General features: G+C 47.3%; 1 protein-coding gene across 1 annotated transcript in view; it reads right to left on the bottom strand.

Moving 5' to 3' along the window:
- Positions 1–961: 961 nt before the first annotated feature.
- The window catches only part of IGDCC3 (immunoglobulin superfamily DCC subclass member 3), a 111,625-nt gene continuing 88,762 nt past the window's right edge, over positions 962–23,824 (bottom strand). The window contains exons 8-14 of the mRNA XM_081838874.1: positions 15,642–15,889; positions 12,795–12,959; positions 9,330–9,518; positions 7,682–7,786; positions 5,755–5,893; positions 4,506–4,716; positions 962–3,263 (exon numbers count right to left, since the gene is read on the bottom strand). Of these exons, the coding sequence (XP_081695000.1) occupies positions 3,072–3,263; positions 4,506–4,716; positions 5,755–5,893; positions 7,682–7,786; positions 9,330–9,518; positions 12,795–12,959; positions 15,642–15,889 (1,249 nt within the window). The 3' untranslated portion in view covers positions 962–3,071. The remainder of the gene's footprint in view (positions 3,264–4,505; positions 4,717–5,754; positions 5,894–7,681; positions 7,787–9,329; positions 9,519–12,794; positions 12,960–15,641; positions 15,890–23,824) is intronic.

Below are 23,824 nucleotides of genomic sequence, written 5' to 3' on the forward strand. Positions count from 1 at the left end.
TCAGTGGACTTAGGGGAGAGGGAGATCTTTCCCCTTCCTCTCTCCTCCTGACAACGGTCACATCAGAGGGGCTCCTCATCCTTTCTGCCATAACTTTACGGCTGCTTCGACTACTTGTACTGAGGTAGGTCACCAGCCTAGAGAGAAAACACGCTACATTCTAAGGCTTCAGATATGAGGTCTATAACCAGCTGTGCCACCACCGGTGACCTAAAGAGCAACCGCCAGATTTGGAGAAGACATCTCCACAAGGAGAGAAGCTGGCTGCTGAGAAGCTCAGCCAGCAGCATCAAGTGCTTTGAGGCTTGGCAGAAGATGTCCACCTTTTAGCAAACAGGTCTGGTTCACATGGACACACACTTTTGATAGCATGTGTGCTAAAACTGGAACGAAGAACAAGCCTGCTGCATCAGGCCAACGACCCATCTAGTCCAGCATCCTGTTCTTACAGTGGCCAACCAGATTGGCACCACCTCAATTCTGTCCCCCACCCTCCCCAAAAAATTGACACACACCTGGGCAGCATTCCACATTTCGGGTGAGAAATGGTCAGTGCTAAAGCTCTGCATGTATATAGTCTCCTGCTCAAATTCTAGCATCTGCAGTTAAAAGTCTCTCAAACTGGAGGGCTCCTCTCTGCCTGCAATCTCCAGGAGACAGGGCAGAGTGGGCTTGGCTTGATGGCTTACAGAAGGGAGAAACTACAGCTCATCCCAAGCATGTATGGGGAGGACCATAGCTCAGTGGCAGAGCACTTGCCTTGCATGCAGAAGGTCCCTGGTTCAGTCCCCAGCACCTCCAGTTTCACTTGGGAGTCTGAAACCCTGGAGAGTCCCTGCCTATTATTGTGGACAATGCTGGGTTGGATGAGCCAGTGGGTCTGGCTCAGTATAAGGCATCTCCCTACGTTACCTGGAAGTAGATTCCACTGAAACAATACTTTCCTCTTCTGTATAATATATTTAAGGGTGGTAGTTTAGTGGAAGGGCATCAAGTTTGCATGCAGAAGGTCCCAGGTTCAATCCCAAGCTTTACCAGGTAGGGTTGGAAAACACCTGTGTCAAACCCCAAAGAACTGCTGCCAGTCAGTGTTGACAAAGCTGAGCAAGACGGACCAATGGTCTGACTTGGTATAAGGTAGTTGCTTCTATTTCTATATTTTACAGGCCCTTCGTTCAGTTGCAGAGCCCTTGTTACGCATGCAGGAAGCCCCACGTTCAGCCTTGGAGCATCTCCCACCATGAAGGATCTCTGGTACCAGGAGAAAGACTCTTTTCACCTGAGTCCCTGAGGAGTTGCTCCAAGACAAAGGAAAAGGGTCATGGCTCAGTGGTGGAGCATCTGCTCTGCATGCAGAAGGTTCCAGGTTTAATCCCTGGCATGCCCAGGTAGGTCTGGGAGGGACCTCTGTCTGGAACATCTGAGAGCCACTGCCAGTCAGTTGAGAAATACTGGGCTAGATGGATCACTGGTCGTACGTGGCATAAGGCAAGAACTGGACGTTGGGAGTGTGGATTCCACTGACCAGCCTTATGTACAAAGTGATAGGACTGTCCTCTCTGTGATGAAATCATTTGCACATGCAATTATCACGTGATGTTTTCAATCATCACTTGATGTTTCGGTCATCAAGTATGCACAGATGTGGTGAACCAGCTCTGAGTGATAAAACTGGAAAGAGAGCAGCTGTTCAGTAGTAACCTGTGACCAGTAGTTAAGTAGTCGCTTACAGGCAAAAGTTTCATCTTTAGGTGACCGGTGGCCCTGCCTTTTTTTTTTGCTACAACCCTAACAATCTTTAAAGTTCCTTTTAAAAAAAACAACAACCAAACAAACATGATATAAAAACAACTCTTGACACAGTAAACCTCTACACAAGTTAACTAGCAACTTGCCTAAAAGTCAAGTTTATAACACTAAGGGGAGGGGGGGAATGTCATCGACAACCACTACTGGGGACGAATCCATGCCTGCTCATCGTCTTTCCTCTTTTGGAGTCTCGGGACTGAGCGAAGGAAGAGAGGCGAAGGAGGGCGAGGTGGTCTGACGACACGACAACATGGTTCTTCTACAAAAAAGCTTCTTGAGGTAGAACATTGCTTTCAAGGTTTTGGAAGTGCTTTACATTGGAACGATGGTGACAATAAAGGAATACTTTAAAATAAAAGATAATAAAAAGGTAACCAACAACCAACATGGTAGACATGGAGTATGAACTTCTGAGGTAGTACCACAGCTTGTACTGACCAAGTGCTACTCTACTTTGTTTTGAAAACAAAAGGAAGACACAAGATACTTTGCTTCTTCCCAAAAGACATTCAATTCCGGTTGAGGTAGGTTCTGGATTTACTCGGGATGTTAGTCCAAGTATTTTCTTTTTCTTTCTTTTTTTCAGTAGACCTTCTTGTAGGCCTGAGGTTTTTTTTTATTTTCTCCTTTTTCTTTTTGACACACTCGCTTTGCCTTTAAAATAGTTCGTCGGCAACAAAACATCCTGAGAATTAGAGACAGAGAGACTTGAAACACATCCGACAAAAAATGTCATCAAATGCACCCAGAAGTTTGTCCAACCAACTTAGCACCTGAACGTTTTCTTTCTTCCTCTCCCGGAGCTAGGTTAGAGAGGAGGGTCCCATTCCAATCTCAACACATTTCACAATGGCAGATCTGTGGGAGGAGAGTCATCCTAAAGCTGCCAACGAGGGACTGAACGTTGGTGAACCAAGACGATAAGAGGTTCCCATCTCGGTGTCTTATGGAGTTGGCCAAGGAAGGCGCCTTGAGAAGCTGTAGAGCGAACAGCTGTGAAGGAATGTACTAGGAGGCCTGAGACAAGTCAGGAAGAAAAAACTTCATGGAGCTTCCGCAAGGCTGCCTACCGATATATATATATATATATATATATATATTTATATATATATGTAATAAAAAAATTAAGAAACATATCGCAGAAATCTTAAAATTGACCTGAGATTGATGAGTCGGTTTAAAGACATCGCCAGGGGTAGGGTTGGGGGGTGGGGAGTTGGTGGCTGGCGAGGTCCCGTTAAGAGTCTTCAAAGTCTTGGCAATTATCCTTCATTGGTTGGAGCTTGGTTCAAAGCTGGCTCATCTTGGCTGGCGTTGAGGAGGGGCCTGCCGGGGGCCCCCAAGGGTGGGGGCTGGAAGAGGGTGTCGCTCTCCTCTTCGATGATGCTGAAGTCATCCGGGGGAAGCATAGATGTCTGGGTTTCGTCATGTGAGGTAGGAGGAATATGGTCCAGCTGGGAAAGGAGAGTGAAAAAATGGCTATTTGAATGCCCAAGGAGACGACTGACTGTCCTCTTAAGATGATGATAATAATAATAATAATAATAATAATAATAATAATAATAATAATAATAGCAGGAGTTCCCTATCCCAGAACAAATGGAAATCATCAAGGGGCATGGCTTTGTGATAGAATACAGTGGTACCTCAGCTTAAGTACAGTGGTACCTCGGGTTACATACGCTTCAGGTTACATACACTTCAGGTTACACTCCGCTAACCCAGAAAGAGTGCTTCAGGTTAAGAACTTTGCTTCAGGATAAGAACAGAAATCGAGCTCCAGCGGCGCAGCAGCAGCAGGAGGCCCCATTAGCTAAGGTGGTGCTTCAGGTTAAGAACAGTTTCAGGTTAAGAACGGACCTCCGGAACGAATTAAGTACTTAACCTGAGGTACCACTGTACTTAATTCGTTCTAGAGGTCCATTCTTAACCTGAAACTGTTCTTAACCTGAAGCACCACTTTAGCTAATGGGGCCTCCCGCTGCCGCCACCGCGCGATTTCTGTTCTCATTCTGAAGCAAAGTTCTTAACCCGAGGTACTATTTCTGGGTTAGCGGAGTCTGTAACCTGAAGCGTATGTAACCTGAAGCGTATGTAACCCGAGGTACCACTGTACATGCTTTACATGCGGAAGGTCTCAGGTTTAATCCCCAGCATCTCCTGGTAGGACTGGGAGAGTCACTTGGCTGGAAGTCTGGAAAGTTGCTGCCAGTCCGTGTAGGCAATACTGAGCTAGACTGTAGCTTCCTATGAAACTAATGGACATTATGAAAGGCTGTGGCTCAGTGGTGGGGCACCTGTTCTGCATGCAGAAGGCCTCACATTCCATCTCTGGCCTCTACAGGAAGTGCCCCCGACTAAAATCCCAGAGAGTCACATGCCTGTGGTGGGCAGGGCCAGAGGTAAAAGTGGGCAGAGCACAGAGTGCCAATTTTACCTTGGTACAGCAGCCTCGCTTTTCTACACATGCCTCTCTCTATCCTCCAGGCAACAAAGAGGTCAAGGACACATCTCAGCCAGACCAAGACATTGAAGGAGGGTGCAAAGCAGGGCTAGCGGGGTGTGGAGTCTGGAGAGGGTTCCAAGGGCCAGGCTAAAAGGTGTGCAGGGCCGCATTTGCTCCCTAGCCCCGAGGTTCACTGCTGCAGTTTGAAAGTGTGGCAAACAAACAAAAGCCCCCAGTGTCCCTTCCTTACCACAATCTCCTTGTTGTGTTGATCAGGCGGGGGAGGCGAGGCTGGGAAGAGCCTTTCCAGTTCATTCAAATCCAGCTGCTTCCCGTTTGCGTCTGGGTTGTCCCTGTCCCTCTGAGCAGATCCGTTCGAGGTCAGGCCTGCAGCATTCCTCTGGCTTCTTGGGACCTGTGGGGTTGACAGCTGCTCCTGGACATCTTTGCACACCAGCAGCCTGTGGAAATAAGTGAAAGAAGAAGAACAATAAAACCCTCTCTAGCAATGTACCATCATATGAACAGGAAGTCATCACACTAGACGTCCACGAGAAAGGTAGAGAGTCTGTTTCACATGCAACAACTCCCAGCATCAATTCATTGTGCCTCCAGGTAGAGTCTTCGGGGTTTCAGGCAAAAGAATTTCTCAGCCCTGCCTGGAAAGCCCAGGAAGACCGTAAGCATGTAAGAGATGTCCTCTAGCCCTGACCTACAGACCTTCCAAATCTGAGTTTCGTCCTCTCCCTACACACAACACGGTTCTAGCAGAGTGCTATGGACATCATATGGACGGGATGCTTATAGATGTAGACTTTGTTTGGATAAATATATTGACATTTGGAAGGTGTCTATACAGAATATAGGAGGTTATTAATAACCATTTATGTATTAGGACAACAATATTAATCATAAATCTATATAATAATGTATGGAAATGTAGCAGATTGTAGATACTGTATCATATTATATCTTTCTTACTGTATTTTTTGCACTTTTATTCTCCCTCTTTTTTTCTTTTCTATAACTGAAATTCTTTTAATAAAATATTAGTAATAACAAATAAATGATGACGAGTGTTGCAGACCTATGTTTTATCTCTCTGCCTCCACCCTGACACCAGGTTCTGAGTTTTCCTTCCAAACTCCCTCTCATTGCAAAGCTTAGTGGGCAACCCAAACATGCAAACCTCCCCAGGTGGTTTATAATGTGTGGGGACCTTGGAATTTCATAAGAAACATTGTGAGACTCCCAAGGCAGTATATTCTATGCCTAAGGCATCCATCTCCCATCAAGTGCCCTGCAGATGTTTTGGACCATAACTCCCATCATCCCTGACCACCAGACATGCTGGCTAGGGCTGATGGGAGTTGTAGTCCAACAATCTCTAGAAGGCACCAGACTGAGGGAGGTTGGCCTAAAGAATGCTTGTCCTGCTGCTCTGGAATATGAAAGCAGTCCACCCACTCCAAACGCAATCAGTGGAGGGAGAGCCATACCTTCCTCGGTACCCAAACATGAGGAAGAGGACACAGAAGATGATGCAGGTGACTCCAATGTGGATCCCAATAATTATCCCAGTGGCCGACGTCTTATTGGTTTGCCCATCCTTCATGCAGTTGCATGGTGGGTTCAGCCCTGGGATGAAAAAGAAAGGTGTAAATGGGAGGCAGGGCTCCACTAGGCATGGAAAGTTGTCAGTACAGGACTGTCTAGGCTGGCTGGTGGTGGCCCTCTGGGTGAGAGAGAGAGAGAGAGAGAGAGAGAGAGAGAGAGTCTCCCAGTCACTGGAGATTGAATCAGGGACCTTCTGCACACAAAGGAGATGCTCTACCACTGAGTTAAAGCCCTTCCCCTAAAAATAAATTAAGATGCTAGTCCTTACAGTTCTATTTTTTAAAAAACCTGAATTAAATAGGAAGCTGCATTATACTGAGTCCAACCAGAGATCCATCAAGCTCAGTAGTGTCCACATTGACCAGCAAGAGCTTTCCAGAGATTCAGGCTGGAGTCTTTCCCAGCCCTACCTTGGGGATGGAACCAGGGACCTTCTGCATGCAATACAGGTGCTCTACCAGTGAGCTATGGCCCCCTTCATTCTATGCAAGCTGCCAAACGCTGGACCCCATCTTTTACAATAGCCACCCTGCAGAGCGAGGGCCTCTGAGCAAGAGGGGGGTGGGATCTGGAACTCTGGTGGGTTGGGCCTCTTGCAGAGAGCTGGTCAGGGAAAGGCTTTGAACCCAGGAGCAGGACAAAAACATAGGATGGAGAAATGAGTTGAGGCAGTTCACACAGGGGCAGAGAGAGAGAGAAGCAAGTAGCAGGCTTGGCAAGAAATATGCAAGGTGTGGGAAGGGAAAGGGAACAGTCAGGGACACAGAGTGGGGCAAAACTGGTGAGTAGAGAGGAGAAGTTTAAACATGGCCAGGAAAAGTCAGGCTCCTATCAGTGGGTAGGAGGTGAAGCACGGCAAAAGGCTAGGCCCCAGCCATTTGGGCCCTTTGTTTTTTCACAACAGAAAGTGGCTCAATGGAGAACGCTCCAGCCAAGCTCCCTGGCAACCGATGGGTCGGCTGAAGGGAGCTGTAGTCCACAACATCTGGAGGGCACCAGGTTGGCAATAGCTGCAGCACTCTGGTGAAAAGTTATCACTCCATGGGGCAGGAGAGAGGAGGAAGGAAGGATAGCCTGCTGTTATAGAGCCTTCTCCTCCACCTAGTGATTTGCAAACTCCACATTCTCTTTCCTGCTGCTGTCAGTAAGGTATAGATGAAAGGGAAACCGGCTCTCACTTTCAACTCCAGCAACGTCCCCCACCCACTTCGTTGTAACGGCATGACTAATGGTGTCGCTAAACCAATTCCAGACCAGAAAGAAAGAAAGAAAGAAAGAAAGAAAGAAGGAAAGCTTTGTCAAAGAACCGCTGCAATTTCCAGCTGAGATTAACATTTACTGTGAAAAGAAAAAAGGAACCTGATCACAAGGGGGATGTTGTCCCGAAAAGGATAAGTAAGATGGTTCTCAAACATAAACCACTTTTAGAAGATGTGTCCCAGAACAAAAGCAGTGCTTGAACAGAACCACAGAGTTTTACCTAAAGCAAGATTTAGAGGGGAATTTGGATGCTCCTGTTTGGGTAAAACATCTAAACATCTATTATTTATTTATTTTATTATTACTAATTAAACCCATTAGCATTTTCTTCTTCTTCAAAAGTAACTCAAAGTGGCTTGCAAACTTCAAGCTTGATAACTTGCATCAGAGCAGCAACGTGGGGAAACTTTCAACATACTGATCTCCCTCTCTGTGTGTCTCTCTGTAAAACAACTTTCTTTTCTCACCAACCCGCCTCAGCCAGAACCTCCCCAACTGTCTTCAAAGACCATCTCCCTCAAGGCTGCTCAGGGCTGCTTGCCCACTCACCTGTTCTTTCGACAGTCTCTCGAAGGGATACAAAGCGAACAGTGGCATTCCCATCACCATGCTGGTTGTAGGCGAGCAGCTTGACTTCGTAGACTACTGATGGGTCTGGGAGGAAAAGGAAAGGAGAGATGTCGACCTGTGCCTAAATGTGGTTAGACCTGCTGTGCTCGCTTGCTGTGTACCAGCTAGACTGGTGATTGGGAGCGGCTGCTGAGACATTGGCTCCCAATACATTTCCGAGCACAATTCAAAGTGTTGGTGCTGACCTTTAAAGCCCTAAATGGCCTCGGCCCAGTATACCTGAAGGAGCATCTCCACCCCCCTTGTTCTGCCCAGACACTGAGGTCCAGTGCTGAGGGCCTTCTGGCGGTTCCCTCACTGCAAGAAGTGAAGCTACAAGGAACCAGGCAGAGGGCCTTCTTGGTAGTGGCGCCTACCCTGTGGAACACCCTCCCATCAGATTGTCAAGGAAATAAACATCTGACGTTTAGAAGACATCTGAAGGCAGCCCTGTTTAGGGAAGTTTTTAATGACTGATGTTTTAATGTATTTTTAATCTCTTGTTGGAAGCTGTCCAGAGTGGTTGGGGAAACCCAACCAGATGGGCGGGGTATAAGTAATAAATTATTATTAGATTATTATTGCATTTAAAGCAGGTTGGGGGAGCCTTTTTACAGCCAGAGGGCCACCTTCCCAGTTGGGCAGCATTCCAAGGGCTACATGCCAGCAATAGGCTGGTCCAGAGGCAAAAGTGGACAGGGTATCAGATGTAAATGTTACCTTTGGTACAGGAGGCTAGTTTCTACAAACGCTTGTAAGCGCCCCCTCATGCTTCCGTCCAGTGAAGCAGGAGCTCAAAAATGCTCAAGGAGGATGTGAAGCAGGGCTGGTGCAGAATGGGGAGAGGGATGTGGTCTGGGGAGAGTCCCAAAGGCTAGATAGAGAGGCTGGGAGGGCCACCTGGGAGCATCTAAGATGCTCACAGGTGAGAGCTGGGAGGGTACAACCTTTTCCGTATGGGACAAAACTTAAGATACATCTGTGAGACAGGACTTTGCATTCTTTTATCCTTTCCCTTCTCTTTCTTTTCTTCTTTGGTTTATTATTTTTTGTTTAGATTATTTTTTTTATTGTATTATGAAAAGTCTTAATAAAAATTTTTTATTGACGGTGCAAAAAGAAAGAGTCCTCTCTAAGGAAGGCAAGTCAGATGTTGGCAGCTCCGAATGGTGGTGAGAAACAGGGAACTGGAGAACGCAATACTGACAGGAGTGGAGAAGGAAGAGGTGGGTTTGGCAACTCCAGTGGGCCTTCGTTTAATCTATTAATTAAATTTATATTCTATCCTTCCCTCCTTCCCCAAGGAACCCTGAGGTGCAGGGTTCTAACATTTTCTCAGCAGCGCTAGGGACTAGTTGCTTGACCCCTTGTGTCTTTTATGTTATCACACTCCCTCTGTATTTTATGAGAATCTGTATTCTGTTACGTATTCTTGAGTACGCATTCATCTGTTTTGACGCTTGCTTTGCACAGCTATTATGCTATGTATTGACATTTTCCTTCTATGTCACAAACCACCTTGTAGCCTTTTGACGAAGGGTGGTACATAAATTTAACGAATAATTGTAATAATGGAAATGATGCTCACCGAGCTGAGTAATGTTGCAGGATGTGATGTTGCTGGTCAAAAACATGGGCCCAGTAAAGTGGGGAAGGTGGACTTTGCGGTAGTAGAGCTTGAACCCTTCGTGCTGACCCAGTTTGATGGAGGGCTCCCACATGGCCTGGATGGTGGTGCTGTTGAGGACTTTGATGAAGAGAGACGGCATGGCCGGCACTGGAACAAAGTCACAGAAAGAGATAAGGTTGGTTTTGCGCTTTGATTCCTTTTTTTACCGCTTTGGTTCCCTTCCCTTGGATTCCTTATAAGCCGGACGAGCCATTGTCAAAGCCCCTCATGCTTTGGTTTAAAAAAAGATGAAGGCTGAGGCTGATGGGAGTTGTAGTTCAAAAATCTGGAGGGTACCAGTTTGAAGAAGGCTACATAAACCAACCACTGGCCTTGCGATGTTTCTTACTGTAGCCAGCCATGGTTTATTCTGAACCAGTGACCCTCAAATGTGGGGTAAAGGTAAAGAGACCCCTGACCATTAGGTCCAGTCGTGACCGACTCTGGGGTTGCGGCGCTCATCTCGCTTTATTGGCCGAGGGAGCCGGCGTACAGCTTCCGGGTCATGTGGCCAGCATGACTAAGCCGCTTCTGGCAAACCAGAGCAGAGCACGGAAACGCCATTTACCTTCCCGCCGGAGCGGTACCTATTTATCTACTTGCACTTTGACGTGCTGCTAGGTGGGTAGGAGCAGGGACTGAGCAACGGGAGCTCACCCTGTCGAGGGGATTCGAACCGCCGACCTTCTTATCGGCAAGTCCTAGGCTCTGTGGTTTAACCCACAGCGCCACCTGCGTCCCTTCAAATGTGGGGAGCGGCCGTCAAAACTGTGTTTTGGACACACTATGGAGCTCAAAGGGGTTTTCTAAACACAGGGGCAGATCCAGCAAAGAGACTGACTTGTAAATCAAACTGGGACAGAGGGGCTGAGCTAATGATTAACAGCACCTGCTAATCCATGACGGGAGATGGAGCTTAAGGTCTAAACTTTTGTTCCGTGGAAGCAAAGTTATTGTTTTTCAAAACACACCCACACACACTTTAGAGCTTTGTGTGGTGGGATGGTGTTGAGCATCAAAGAGGTATGTGTAATTTATTAGCATGAGACAAGACCTGCAGCCCTTAACTCACAGGAGAGGCAATGCCCTGACTTCTCAAAGCTCCAAAAAACATGAACTTTATGAGGCAGAAAGCTACTGCCTTGAACTGCAAGGTTTTAGGTCAAGGTTTTTAAAGGTTTTAAGCCTTGTCAATCTCTCCGCTTGAAAAAGGAGGAGGCCAGGTTAATGGGTGGTTCTATCCTAGAATGCTGAGTGAAGGGATCTGGAAAGATGTGGCCATTGCTGGGTGCCAACCATCTCAAGGGTTTTGTGGGCTCTTTGCTCAAGTCATCCACAGCTGGCAGGGCTTCTGTGCAACCCTTGCATTACAAAGAAGGTCAAGCTCTGTTGGCTTTTATGCCATTATAGGAATTTTTAGTACTTTGGTTTTACGGGGTCTTGTTGTACGACAGGTTTATTGTTGTGTTTGTGTATGTTTGGATCATATATTGTAAGCCGAGGGCTCCTTTGGGGGCTGTGTGGCATGACTGAAATGCCAAAATAATTGAAAAAGGAAATAACAAAAATGTCACAAGCTGCTGCTACAGTGGCTTAACAATGTGGCAGCTATTTTGCATCCTACTGACATTCGTGACCTATGATGGAAGGACCCAGGCAGACTTCCTGCAGAAATCCTAGCCATTTTGGTTGCATGTATGTCTTTCTTTGTGATGGCTCATGCAACTTGGTCCACTTGCTCAAGCCATTTGGGGCACTCTGCTCTGTTCCTTGCTGCCACATGGATTGCTAACTCCTGCCCTCTGAGTTCATTAGTGAATCTGCATGCTTTGTAATTCCATGCAGCCTCGGAACCTGGCATGAGATACAGCAGTCACCAATCTGTGATCCCCTGCTGTCATTTAAAAGCAGACAACAACCAGCAAACAAATTTCTAGTTGTTTCTAGGAAGAAACTTGTGCTGGTGGTAGTAAAGGAGACAATAATTTATGATGTTCCAAATAAGAGAAGGGCTGTAGTTCAGCAGCACAGTGTCTGCTTTGCATGCAGAAAGGTCCCCAAGTTCAGCTGGGGCTGGGACTGTCCCTGGCCTGAAACCCTGGAGAGATGCTGCCAGTCAGAGCAGACAATACCAAACTAGGTGGACCAGTGTTCTGATTCAGTGTAAGGCAGTTTCCTATGTTCCTAGTCAAGTGGGTGGGGAGTTTCAGCACCCTGGAGAGCACCTCACCCTTCCACGTGTCTAGCAGATGAGTGCAGCACTTTTCACGAAGGTCCTAGGTAGCACACAGCGGGTACCAGATTGCACCTGCAGGCTCTGGCTATGCCACTGAACCTCCTGTGTGTTCAGTGCAACATCCATAAAGACTGCACATACAGCTGCGCTTCACAGGAGCAACTTACCAGCTGTGCAGATATTGGGAGCAGGAGCCGTGAGGAGTTTGATGGGCAGGCAAGAAATGTACTGTATTTATTTATTTATTTATGATTTACTGCACTGCATTTATATCACTCCTTTTTCTTGTTCTCCAAGGTGGCATACATGGTTCTCCCCCTCCTCATTTAATCCCCACAACAACCCTGTGAAGTAGGTTGGACTGAGACACACAAAGTGGGGAAAGAAGTCTTGGATTCCCAGGTCTTTGTCCAGCACACTAACCACTACATTGCACCAACTCTCTATAATATAATAGATTGTATGTTGCTATTAATAAAAAAAAACTTGGGCCACTTAAACAAAAAATAGCAGATTACTTTAGGAAAGGGATATGAATAATAAACACATCAGAAATTGACATGAATTTGGGGTGTGAAATTGATAGGCATTGGAAATAAATTGAACCATGGGACGAGCTACTCATACATGAAAATGCTTTATACCCAATCAGACCATTGACCCATCATGTAAATGCTGTCTGCTCTGACTTGCAGGAGAAGAAAAAAAAAAAGAAGAGTTTGGATTTGATATCCCACTTTATCACTACCCTAAGGATTCTCAAAGCGGCTAACAATCTCCTTTCCTTTCCTCGCCCACAACAAACACTCTGTGAGGTGAGTGGGGCTGAGAGACTTCAGAGAAGTGTGACTAGCCCAAGGTCACCCAGCAGCTACTTGTGGAGGAGTGGAGACGTGAACTCGGTTCACCAGATTACGAGTCCACCGCTCTTAACCACTACACCACACTGGCTGTCTGAGATCCCTGAGAGCTCAGGCAAGGGGATTTCCTGGTCTTGCTCATAAGAGGCTTTTATCGAGAGGTGTCTTGATCGGACCTGGGCTCTTCCAAATGCAAATTGGGTCCTCTGATCTGAGTTCCCTTCTACAGCCCAGCAGGATGATGAGCTTGAACTTCCATTTCTCTTTGGCCCTTTTATTCATCCTTACCTTCTCCTAGTGTGCTCACCACCACGACGTCAGAGGCCTTACTTGCCCCCCGAGAGGTATAAGCCTTTATATAGAAGCTGTAGCTCATGGAGGGCTCCAAGTCAGTCACAAGCTGCTGGAATGTATTTTTGCTGACGGCTTCCTGGTACTCCATCTCCACAGGGTCTGAAATGCAAGGGGAAGGCATAAGAACATAAGCGGAGCCTGCAGGATCAGGCCAAGCAGGATCTAGATTAGCATCCTGTTCTCACAGTGACCAACCAGATGCCTCGGGGAAGCCAGGAAACAAGACTTTTGTATATACTTGTATTTCAGTGGACAAATAAAGTGAAAGAAATGAAAATGAAAATGTGCTTGGAACTGGAATACAATACGATATGTAAGTAATGTTATTATTACAAAGCGTATGCAATCATTAACACGCCTCTATAATTTTTATAAATGCATTCCAAATATCGTGATATTTATCCATGCACGATCAGCTTCTTCTTCTTCTTTTAATTTTTTATTTTATTTTGACAAAGTAATAATCATAAATAAATAAGAATAAAAATGTGCACCCCACCACCGAGACTGTTCCATTGTAACTACCCAACCCCCCAAAATTTCAACACCTCTTGCGATGGTTTGACCCCTTTCTGTTTTAACAGTACATATTCTACAAACACCTTCCATATCTCCTCAAAACTATTTCTCCTGCATATTCCCAGTCTTACCCTAATGGCACATGTTAATTTATCATTAATAGCTGTATCCCACAACTCTTTATACCATTCTTCCATTTTATATTCTGCTTGCCCCTTCCACTTCCTACCTAGCTATAATAATTCGTGCAGCTGTCAATAAAGCATGGTCAGCTTCTAAAAGCAATCTGTTCCTAGGTTGCAAGACTCTTATTCTATCCACTGATCAAAGCAAGCATGATTTCTATTTCAGATATTGGGAAAGCAAGACTTGTGATTCCTAGAGACTTTCCTTCAGGGCAGACTGCCTTTTTGACATCTCTGAAATCCATCTGGATTTCCTCCTGCTGTCCAGCTGTCCAGATCCCGAGCATAAGAGCACTTTCCTCTCCATCTGGCACTGTTCGCAGCTCTCAAAAACCTAGCTACATACAGAGAGTGAGGCCATGTTCCAGCCGCAGGATGTGGCACGATGGCAGAGGTTGTGCCTGATGCCACTCTGTTCTCCGTCAGGAGCTTGGCTGTGCTCCCTTGCTCCCTGCGTCACCAAACAAGGCATCCTGGCGGTTCCAAGCCACAGACCTAGTCTCTTCCCAGGAGACAAGAGATCCAGGAAGGTTGCCTGGTGCCAGGGCCTGTGGTGAAACTCAAGATCTAGGAAGCTAGTCATGGAGGGAAAGTCTCCATCTGAGCTCCCAGAATGCTGGACTGTTGTCTTCTGCTTGGAGGGAGTCACTGTGTCACAGGCTGTGGGGTGCTGGACCTGGCCACTAGATGTCAGGGCATGTCTACACTATAATCATGGGTATTTATTTATTTACTTTATTTCCTTTCTCTCTCTCGCCCCACTTCCCACCCTTAGCAATGTCAGCTTACAAATGATGCCAGCGTGATAAAAATAAGATAGGCACAGGAGAGCCAGTGTTCAGTGGTTAGAGTGTCAGAGTAGGACCTGGGAGATCGGGGTTCGAATCCTTACTCAGCCATGAAGCTCACTGGGTGACCCTGGGTCAATCAGTCACTTGCAAACCCACCCTACTTCACAGGGTTATTGTGAGGAGGAGGAGGAGGAGGAGGAGGAGGAGGAGGAAGAGAAGCATTTGTGCCTCCTCTTTGGGGGAAAGGCAGGATATAAATGTAATAAATAAAACAATGCACACATGCCCCTGAAATGTAAATGGGTGACCTTAAACCAGTCGCCCAACTCCCGGGCCTAACCTATTTCATAGTGTTGCTGTGGGCATTTAATGGGTCTACTCTGAGGAGCACTGGCACTGGCTACAACCCAGTATGATTATATTGATTATTTGTTTATTATAATTATTGCATTTACATCCCACCTTTTTCTCCAAGGAGCTTGCGGTGGCATTCATGGTTCTCCCCCTCCTCATCCAATCCCCACAACAACCCTGTGAGGTAGGTTAGGCTGAGAGGCAGTGACTGGCCCAAGTCACACACTGAGCTTAATGGACAAGAGGAGATTTGAACCCTGCTCTCCCAGGTCACAGTCCTACACTCTAACGATTACGCCACATTTTTAACACTCTTGCTATAACTGTGAGCTGCATTGAGCTCAATATTGTTGTTGGTAAAGAGACATGCAAATATTAAGCAAAACAAAACCACAGCCCTGCATCCTGCCCCATGAGAATTTCACCGACATTTTACCTCCCCTTTGACAATTTTTGAAGGCAGCTCCCAAGGAGGAGCAATTCCAAAGAGCATCTCTTTGCCTATTGTTCCATCCTGGAGGTCCCGACAGCTGGGGGGAAGGTGTGGCCTACAAGAGAGCAGTAACTCTGGAGGCTGAGCCTCACACTTTCCACCAATCAGGATAGCCCTTATAGGCCCTCAAACTACGCAGGTGCCCAGTGCCACAGAGACCACCTTTACCCTAAAGACTGAAAGAACAAGCCTTGCGGCACTTCTGAGCTCATTGCCACCACTCCTGCCTATAATTCCTCATTGGAGGTGATCACCAGCATCCTTCCCCTTCCCACTCCCACTGAGCAACCCACCAAGGGGGTTCCACACCCCCTCACCATGACAAGACATTGCAGAAGAATTTCTGCAGCTCCACACCCCCTCACCATGACAAGACATTGCAGAATAATTTTTCAGCACAGCACTCGTATCAATGCCCAATGGACTGTTGCCGCCTCACCTGCTGCTCTCCTGATGTGTAGGACATAGCCGATGATCTCCTTGGTGTTCTGCAGAGGCTCACTCCACAGGACTTGGATGGTGGTGGCCGAGACGGTCGTGGCTCTAACCTTCTGGGGCGGGCCGGGCAGCCCGTCGGCCCACAGCACCGTCAGCCTGGCGCTGGCTTGGGTGGAGCCAGCACTGTTCTCCGCAATGCACTGGTAGATGGCTTCGTCCGCCTGGCCGATGCTGTAGATCGTCAGCGTGCTGTGGGGAAACCCAGCAAGGGCATCGGGATTAGCGCTTTCCAGCAATGAACCTAGAAATCCCCCAGCCCTTCCTCCCTTCCTCCATCCTTTGGCCAGCCATATCTAGGTTAATCCTGATGTGTCTGAAGAGGATGTAATGAAAGGCTAAGGCTGCTTAGTGGTAATTTCACTACAGCTCCTCCCTCTTTTGGCTCTGGCAGGACAGGAGAAAATGTAGAGGATTGTTGCCTGGGATGGAAACCCACAACCCAGCCGGGAAGTACCATATGGATTATGTTAAAGGCCAGGGGGAGGGGTGAATGAGGAGGTGATATTGATGGCGGCATTATCCAGCTCTGATAATCACACAGCTCAGCTCTGCCTTGCATTAAAGAGACTATAGCCACAAGCATTTAAAACCTCAAGGGGAAAGGGCAGATTCCCAGAGGAAAAATAGGTAAGTGTCCATTCATACGATTGTGTTTTGCACCTGGTGGATGTGCCTACAGTGCAGCAGAGTGCACATGCAGCATACATATGCACAGAGAGACACCATGACATCTGCATCAGGCATTTCTTCCTATATACATAGAAATGCAAGGCTGTCGTCGCACAGCCCCCATTGGAGGATTTGCAGTGCTGCATTGCAATCCTGGTTTTGAATGAAGAGAAGCCCGAAAGGTCAAGAAAAGCAAGCTCAGTCGTTGCATGGGGTGGGAAGGGGAAGCTGTGGGAGGAATGGGGGGGGGATGGCAAGGAGAGCAAGCAGGGGCACAGCCCCTAGTATACACATAAAAGAACATATACAGCCAATTCAGATGTTGCATCACATGTGCATTGGTGCAGGTAGGCCCACACATCCCCCCCAATTTAAAAATCATGATCACAGTATGACATTTGTATCCCACTTTTCCTGCAAGGTGCTCAAAGTGGCATGCATGCATGGCTTTCCTTTGTGTTCCTAAGTGTGCAAAACACCTCACGTACATTGCCTCAACAATCTTTACAGCAAGGGTGAGAACATTAGGCTCACCAATATATTGCTTCCAGCTCACAACGTTCTTCCATATTGGATCCTAGCTCACATCAGCCTCAGCAGCCAGCATGGCCAATGGCTTGAGACAACGGGAGATGGAGAACAGAAACATCTGGAGGCCCACAGATTCTCTCCCCCTGCTGTACAGGGGTTCCCCATTGGGGCCCATGTAACCCACCTGGGGGGGGGTGTCTGTATTATTATTCACATAATAGAAACTACCATATAGATATCAAAACTTTCGAAAGCAGAGGAGCCCTTGGCTTGGCTTTTGAAAAAGAGGGGTCCGAAGTATGTAGCTAATTGGGAACCATTGCATTGAAGTCTAGAGACAGCAGTGGAGAGAGTCCAGTGATCAGGGGAGCCACTGAGGCAGGTTCCTGGCTGGCCTGAGGTTGGACGTGGAGGCTTTCAGCTCATCACTCGTGCTCTCAAACACTCCATTACCTGAGCTGACTGAAGGGAACTGCCTGCTTTGCAACTGCTTCCATCCCAGTGGGAGGAATAATTAAACCAAGCTTCACAAAAATCAGCGCCACACTTGACTACTGATGAAAGCCTGAACAAGACTATGCCCTCCTTGCCAGCCATTGCATGTTTAAAAACACATTTTCCACTTTCAGGCATGGGAAGAGTGGGCCAGTCAACAACCGCTCTGCTTTTTTGCAAGCTCTGACATGCTTACTTTGAAAAAATCGGGCTCAGAACAAAGAGGTTCGAACGACTGTGATCAAACGCTTTGCAAGAAATCACAAGTGATCTTCCAATACTTGATCTCCCAAAGGTCTCTGAGCCCCTTTATCCACACCGTGTCGTTCCCTATATTCTGACTGCAAGGAGCAGGCAGCATCTGAAGCCAGAATTAAATGGTGCTGAGCTTGCTCAGACCCCTGTGTGGCAGCTCAAGGAAAGCTGCACATTTAAATTTGCTCAATCTACTCACGTCACAGCGTAATTGCTACTGGATTAAAATGGGCATACTTAGAATCACAGAATCAACAAAATTGTAGAGTTGGAAGGGACCTCGAGGGTCATCCAGCCCAACCCCCTGCAATGCGGGAACCTTTTTGCTCAATATGAAATTAAGGGTCTCATGCTCTACGAACTGAACTATCCCACAGGGGAAGCTGCATCATACGGAGTCTGGCCCTCAGAACATCTGGCTCAGTATGGTCTACACTGTCTGGCAGCAGCTCCCCAGGGTTTCAGGCAAATAACTCTTCCCCAGCCCTACCTGGAGATGCTAGGAATTGAACCTGGCACCTTCTGCATGCCAAGCAGATGTTCTCCCACTGATCTGGCACTGCACATGCCCCTTTGCAGCCATTTCCTGGCTACACACTGTAGGATGAAAGAGGCAATTTGTCCCCACAATGCTTCCTTGTCACTGAGGCCAAAATTTGGACCTTTCTGCCTGCTGGTCCATTCTCTCCTGCTCTGCAAATGCCCAGAACCGCAATGACCGACAAACAAATGCTTATTCTACCCCCCCCCATGTGCCAAGAGTTTATGTTTCCTTGGAAACATTAGCAAGAGGTTTGGCTGATGGGGTGATTTCTGTGGACTGGCCATAAGCTCTCCCCATTGCCACAGACTCAACAAGAAGGAAAGACAAGTAGGAAAGAAAGGTCATCAGAGGCTGAGGGATGAGGTTGGGGACAGGAGGTCCCTAAGCCTCTTCTTCGTTCAGGGACAGATGGAGGGATGAAGGAATCTGTCAATTTCAGTTTCTCTAATCTTACATTTAGTTCTCCGCATGTTCATATCAGGTTGCGCATATATATACACACACACACACACACACACACACACACATATATAAAGTCAGCATGAAAATCCATCAGCATTTTAGTGAGAAGTTCTCCTGAAATACATATTTTGGCAATATAACTTCCTCCAAATGTAATTCATTTCTGAATATTATTTTCACTAATATATGCATGTTTGTGCATTTTACCTTAGAATTCAGGTGTGCATATTACTTGGCAAGAGAACATCACTCCAAAAGTCGGAGTATGACTATGTTTCATTTTGCATATTGTTTGGAGAAGTGGGAGTTAGGTAAAGGTAAAGGTAAAGGTAAAGGTAAAGGTAAAGGTAAAGGTAAAGGTAAAGGTAAAGAGACCCCTGACCATTAGGTCCAGTCGTGGCCGACTCTGGGGTTGTGGCGCTCATCTCACTTTATTGGCCGAGGGAGCTGGCATACAGCTTCCAGGTCATGTGGCCAGCATGACTAAGCCGCTTCTGGCAAACCAGAGCAGTGCACAGCATTCATGCTGGAGTGGTACCTATTTATCTACTTACACTGTGACATGCTTTCGAACTGCTAGGTTGGCAGGAGCAGGGATCGAGCAACGGGAGCTCACCCCGTCGTGGGGATTCAAACCGCTGACCTTCTGATCGGCAAGCCCTAGGCTCTGTGGTTTAACCCACAGCGCCACCCGTGTCCCCCAAAGGAAAAAAGTTAGGTAGGTTCACCTTTAAATGCACAGTTGTCACCAAAAGCCCTCGAGGGGGTGGGGCAGGGCTGCCAAGGGGTGCAGCCTAAGACAGTTGTGAGTGGCAGATAGAGAGGTCTGGAGGGTTGTATATGGGGAGACTCCCAACTTCAGCCTGCACCCTAACTCAGCTTCCATTGGGAGTGTCCTGTGAGCAGAGTTCTGCTCGTGGGATGCTACTTCAGAATGGGGGTGGGCATTTTCATTTATCTCTCTTCCTCCCTGCATTCCTTTTGCTGCTCAAAAACCTGCTCTGGAGAGCTGGGAACCACAGCGGGGCCGTATCCAACACAGCTCTAAGCTAAAGTCACTTAGGAGAATCCTTGTTCCGCTAGCAAAATGTTTTGTGCCTGTGGAACATGATTGCACAAACCATAAGCAGGTTTCAGGGGCCTGCGTAACAGAAATGCACAACCAGCTGCACTCTAAGTTTCCGTTCAAGAGGAAGGGAGCTCTCAAGCGCAAGTCCTGCAACACTAGGAAACCAAATCCTCACAAATTTGGAACGAACACTGTGTGGCACTTGTAAAATTGCAAGCTGAGGTAGAACAGGCACAAATAATATGAGCGTTTGGAAGAAATGGGCAGGCGGCAGGGCTCCAAAAAAGAGAGAAAAGAGCAGGGTGTCACCATTGTCCCAAGGGCGCCCCCTAAAGGGCTTCCCAGACACAAGAAGCACTGCAAGAAATTTGCCATTTCCATGTGGGGGTCACTCCCCTCCCCCACGTCAACAAAAAACGTTAATTCTCTTTTGTGGGGAGGTGCAGAAGGCCTAAGGGGGAGGGGATGGAATCACAGACATTACGCCAAGCCTTTTTGCAAATCAGTCAGGTTCTAATTTATGCTCAGGCACCATCTGGCGCGTGTGTGAAACTGTCTCCATGTAAAGACGACCAGCCTTCATGTTTGGGGTGGGGGTGGGGTTGCTAGGTGTGACAGACATGATAGAGCAAAGAGGTGCCCTGAGGCTGTCAAGGAGGGGGGGCAGCCTCCTCTGTCATTGTCAGCTGTCACCCCCCCCAACAAAGGAAATGTTGCTGCTTAAAAAGCAGCTTCACACACTATGAAGAAACAGAAGCAGGGGAGAGCACGGAATAGCTGAAACTCAACGCAATTGCACAATCTGAAACCACAAGACTCTCTGAAAGATGCTTCAAAACCGCTTTGGGTGTCCGAGTACCAAGAAACCCATAAGTGAGTGGTGAGGAAATTCTGATCCAGTGTCCAAATGTGGCCCTCCATATCTTTCTATCAGGCCCTCGGGGCACTTCACAAGCCATGCCCTCACCAGCCCTGCTGCTCTGTGGAAGACCCAGCTACTGCATCCTCCATCTGGGCCAGGGAGGAAAGGAAGGCTTGATGCTGGTTGATGCAATTTTTCACACAGAGGAGAAGGAGATTTCTCTTTGCTACAGCTATCCAAAATGAGGAATTGCTCCCCTTTGAAGCAAAGCCCATCACTCTGGGACATCTGCTCTCTTGAAGAGCCAGGCAGGTAGTGGCATTCACAGCCTGCCTATATGAAGACACATTCAGGGAGCCGCAGGGATGTCAATCAAACCTTTGCACAATGACTCTGACAGGCAGGGACCAAAGAGGGAGAGGAGGCTTTTGGAGATTCACACTTGGCTCCATGAAGGTGGGGGCCGCAGCCCCAAGAGAGAGAACAGAGAGGGGGAGAGAACGGGTGTCTCCAGCCATTCAAAGAGAGGCCTATTCACAAGCTGTCGCTTCAGCCCGCAGGCAATCAAGATGACTGATCTCATCAAAGGTCAGCGGACCAGAGATGAACTTTCAGAGGCACCGCAAGGGAGAGGAAGCCAAGGAAAGAGCGCAAGGCTGAACCAGAAGGACAAGGCTTCAGCAGCACAACCGAGGGAGCAAACAGGCCCACCTGCCAAGCTGTGAAAAACACAGGGGGCCGCGGACAGAGAGGAAGGGTACCCCAGAAGGTGCGCTCCAACTGGCTCATGCTAGCGAGCCAAGTTTCATGCCGAAATTTTCATGAAATGAAAAAAAGAAATCCTATCCCTTCGGGGAAAGCTGGCTTCTGCAACGTGCATATATTATGCAAATCTTGCAAATCAGCACAATCCCCAGATTTTGCATAACTATGCCACCTTTGCTACTTTGCATAATTTATTCTAGTTTTGCTTGTCATGGAAAGAGGGCGGGAGCTGCAGAGGGCACTGAGGCCCCACCGCCACCCCACCCCAGGACATCTTATCCAGCTTGTTCTTCCTGCTCCAGCACTTGAATACTCACCATGTTTTTCCAAGTCTCTTTTTGCATGTTGTATTTAGAATGTTGTATTATTTTATTGTTTTTAGCCACCCTGAGCCCGGCTTCGGCTGGGGAGGGCGGGATATAAATAAAATTTTATTATTTTTATTTTTATTTTTATTTTTATTTTTATTTTTATTTTTATTTTTATTTTTATTTTTATTTTTATTTTTATTTATTTTTATTTTTATTTTTATTTTTATTTTTATTTTTATTTTTATTATTGCAACCAGAAGAGCTAGAAACTTGCCCATTGTAAAAAGCAAAAGTCAAGATTCTGAGGAAGCTGGATCCTGTAACTTCTTCTGTCATGCAAAACCAAAGCTCTCTTTACTATTATTATTATTATTATTATTATTATTATTATTATTAATTGACCTTACAGGATCTGAGGGTGACTTGATGCATATAAGGAATCCTTCACTGGTTATGGCAAGCAATGGCATAAAAAGAAGATTTGTATGGCTGAAGTCCCCCTAGGAAATGTTTATTGCCATGCCTGGCAGAGCCACAATGCCATAGGTTGTACCCAATGCTAGTCCTCCTCTTGCTTTGCAAGGGGTTGGACTAGATGACCCTTTTCCACCTAAAGTCAGGGGAACCAGCTTGGTGTCCTCCAGGGGTTGCTAAACTCCCATCATTGCTGTCCACTGGCCAAGCTGGCTGTGACTGATGGCATTTTGGGTCCAGTAATATCTGGAAAGCTAGTGACTGCCCACCCTTTGATTACAGCATCATGGACCATGATGGCTGAAGCAGCAAGAGATAATGTGGTGCCCTTCAGGATGACGACTTCCATCAGGTGTGTTGCCTCTGGTGCTGAGTGATCTCAAAGAAAGCATTCAAGAAGCAACCAGTGAACATTACAATAACTGGGGAAGCAGAGAGTTAATAGGGGAGAGGTGGGGATGGGGAAAAATTGTTCATAAGATGCAAGTTTATGGAGGAGAGCAAGTCCTTGGCCAGGGCTCAACGTTGCTTTTTGGCAGAATTAATAAATAATACCCACTTAATTACCATTTTGTAAATACAAGAAACACACACACACAAAAATCAATATCAGGAGCTATCTTTGCATCGAGATGGTTGGCCTCTGCTACATGCCGTTGTGGTAAATGCATCTTGGCAATATAGACCCTTTAAGATAATTTATTTCTTCCCTGCAGCTGACTCACCACCACGGCTCCAAGCAGAGACACACAGAGACAGAGCAGGCCAAAGTCAAGCAATGCACCTTCATTCTGTTACATTTTCTCACCTCACACCCCATACAAGCTCACAGCCATGCTGGCTGAAGCTGGTGAGAGTTGTCATCCGCAACTCTGGCAGGTTAACACATTGCAGAAGGCTGCTCTGAACCTCTTGTCCAAAAAACAAACAAACTTTCCCCATTGTCAGGGGTTCAGGGAGAGAGACGCAGATGAGGGAGGAGACAGAAAGTGAGGGGGAAGGATTCCAGACTGACGAGGAAGAGGATGACAATGACCCAAGATTGTCCATGAGTCCGTCCAGTGAATCGGAGGACTCCCAAAAGGGAGCCCCCCTGGTCAAGCCAAGGGGAGCTAGAGGGGGAAGCAGTCAGGAGCAGGGAAACGAAGGGGGAACCCCCAGTGGGAGTTGGAGAGCGAGACCGGCTGCTCCGCTGGAACGGAGTGAGGGGGGAGGAGTGACCAGTGTGTCAGAAGGAGCAGAACAGGAAGCAGAGAGGGGAAGGAGATCAGGGCAAAACGTCCTGCCGGAAGGGGAGGAAAGTAGTATCGAGGGCAGTGTAACTGTCGAAGGCAAGGTCAGGAGCAACGTACGCGCGCCAAGTTCAAAATGGGAGGCGCGCGGAAATGAAGAGAGTCCTGGGGAGGAGCCTGGTCCCAAAGCCCGAAGGAGGGGGGAGGCGGCGGCAGAGGACTCAGCCTCTGGAGAGACCCGAAGGTAAAGAACACAGGGGGGCAGAAAGACCCTGCGGAAAAGGAAAGAGAGAAAGAGGTGGACCAGTACAAGCCTCTTAAACTGGTGTAGAGGGGGGACCGACTCAGAGGGTACTTCAGCGGTCTAAGCGTAACAGACGTAGGGTCACGGAGCTCGGATGTAAAGCTAATAATGTTCTTCAATTAAAGCTTTTGTACATAAGCTGGAGTGGACT

Source organism: Podarcis erhardii (assembly GCF_964252035.2).
Source record: "Podarcis erhardii genome assembly, chromosome: 14".
In the NCBI taxonomy this organism is placed as follows: Eukaryota; Metazoa; Chordata; class Lepidosauria; order Squamata; family Lacertidae; genus Podarcis; species Podarcis erhardii.